General features: G+C 39.9%; 1 protein-coding gene across 1 annotated transcript in view; it reads right to left on the minus strand.

Annotated features, from left to right (window-relative positions):
- Nucleotides 1-2441, minus strand: part of VPS13D (vacuolar protein sorting 13 homolog D) — a 299465-nt gene that overhangs the window by 121761 nt on the left and 175263 nt on the right. The window contains exon 56 of the mRNA XM_019639700.1: nt 193-342. Coding sequence (XP_019495245.1) covers nt 193-342 — 150 coding nt within the window. The remainder of the gene's footprint in view (nt 1-192; nt 343-2441) is intronic.

The raw sequence follows: 2441 nt of genomic DNA on the forward strand, positions 1-2441 counted from the left end.
CCTGCAAGGTCAGTGAACCACACCGTTGAGAATACAAGGCGCTAGGAGGAGTTCCTGTCAATTCCTCGACCCAATTTAGTAAGTCACATGGGACTTGAGCCCACAGGGCGATTTCCCTCTGCACCCGGCACCGCTGCGCTGACACTCGGCTGTGAGAGAACAGCCTCCGGCTCGCGGGCCCCAGCAGCCTACCTTGTAGATGTTGGTCAGCGCGCTCTTACTGGGGAGCTTCACCGCACTCACTTGCACGGCCGGGCCTGTCTCGACGACCTCATTCTCAGTGCTCAGCGGAGTCACATAGAGCATGAACGGCTGAGTGGTACCAATGAGCTGATTGTCCACCTAGGACACGAGAAAAGAGCAAACAAAACAGACAAGTTGCTCAGTTCTCGTTCTGACCTTGGAATGGGGTCTCACGATACGCAGGCCACTCAGCAAGTCCCCTTGCCATCTGACTCTATCTCAACAGCAGCCGGAAAAATACATGTTCACTGAAGACCAGCAATAATTATAGCATTTCAGTCTCGGTGGAGGTTGGAAAGGAGAAGGGTTGTAAAATTGATGTAACAAAGAGAGGGGCTGTCTTGATAGCATGACAACAGAACTCTGGTAAAAACTGTCAAAATCAACTTTTACAGAACTCTGAAAGTGAATCAAATGTTTGCAACAATTCGAGAAAATTAGCTAAAACTCAGGAAGAACAGTGAGCTCTGTGGCATTTTCACTTGTAATTCCCACTTGTCCTCCTCAGGTCCACAGTGGCCTCAAAAGCCCAATTGCCCTGCAACCAAAACCGTCTGGCAGCCTGAGGGAGGGACCAGAATGAGTCTGCAGCTCCCCAAAAACCCCTCCCCAGAGAAACATCAATGTTTTGACTAGTCTGGCACCTCTCCCTTTCCTGATACTGGTAATTGGCACCTTCTCTTTTTTTCTCCTGCTCAGGCTGATCTCAAAGAATCAGCTCTTGATTTTTTTTCTGCTCTAGTTGCTGGTTTCAAATTCATTGATTTTCGCTGAGATCTTTATTATTTCCTTTCTTCTGCTTATTTTGGGTTTATTTTCTTGTTGCTGTTTAGCAGCTTAGCAGTATTCTACAAATTCTGATATGCTGTTTTCACTTTCATTCAGTTCAAAATATTTTCTAATTTCTACTTTGATTTCTTTGATCGATGGGTTATTTTGAAGGGTATTATTTAGTTTCCAATATGTGGGGGATTTTCCTAACTCTTTTTCCGTTATACCTACTTTAATTCCATTGTGATCAAAGGGCATACTGTGTGTGACTTGAATCCTTTTGAATTTGTTGAGAATTGTCTTTATGGTCCAGAATGTGGTCTGTCTTGGAAATGTTTCGTGTGCACTTGAGAAGAATGTTTTCTGCTGTTGCTAGGTGGAGTGGTCTATAAATATCAATTAGGTCTAGTTGGTTGGTAGGGCTGCGCAAATCTCGTATATCTTTGATGATTTTCTGCTTATTTGTTCTATCAATCATTCAGAGAGCAGTAATGGAATCTTCTATTATAATTGTGTGTATATTTCTGCTTTCAGTTCCATTAGTTTTTGCTTCATATATTTTGAAGCTCTGAAGCAACATTCAGGATTATTATATCCTCTTGATTAGCTGTCTCTTTTATCATTAGGAAATTACCTTCCTTATCCCTGGGAATACTCTTTGCTCTAATTTATTCCGTCTGATTATTGCCATTCCCATTGTCTTATGACAAGTGTTACCTTGGTATATCTTTTTCCATTCCTTTCCTTTTAACCAATTTGTGTCTTTATTTTTTATGTGTGTTTCTTGTATGAAGTATATAATTGGGTCTTGCTTTTTTATCCAATCTGATGACCTCTGCCTTTTAATTAGAGGTATTTATAACATTTACATTTAGTTAATTGATAGTTAGGTTTGAATGAGTCAACCATCTTCCCATTTGTTTTCTATTTCTCTCATCTATTCTTTTCCGAGTTTTCTTCTTTTTCTGCCTTTTCTTGGATTAATCAAGTTTTTTTATGATTCCATTTTGTCTCCTTTGTTAGATTATTAGCTGTAACTCTTTGGGTGGTTGCTTTAGGCTTTACAGTATTCATCTTGAACTTATCGGTTGAATTCAAACGACACCATACTACTTCATGTGTAAGAAAATGGCAGTAACATATTGCCATTTCTCCCCTTCCAGACTTTATGCTATTGCTGTCATGCATTTTACTCTAACATGTTATAGATCCCAAGATACAGTGTTATTATTTTTGTCTAAACAGTTGATTATCTCTTACAGGGATTGCAACAAGAAAATAATCTTATATATTTACCCAAGTACCTGTCATTTCAGGTGCTCTTTACTCCTTTGTGTAGATCCAGATTTCCATCTGGTATCATTTCCTTTTGACTGAATGATGCCCCTTAACATTTTTTGTAGTGCAGATCTGCTGGTAATGAGTTT

Source organism: Hipposideros armiger, unplaced genomic scaffold, assembly GCF_001890085.2.
Source record: "Hipposideros armiger isolate ML-2016 unplaced genomic scaffold, ASM189008v1 scaffold_46, whole genome shotgun sequence".
NCBI lineage: Eukaryota > Metazoa > Chordata > Mammalia > Chiroptera > Hipposideridae > Hipposideros > Hipposideros armiger.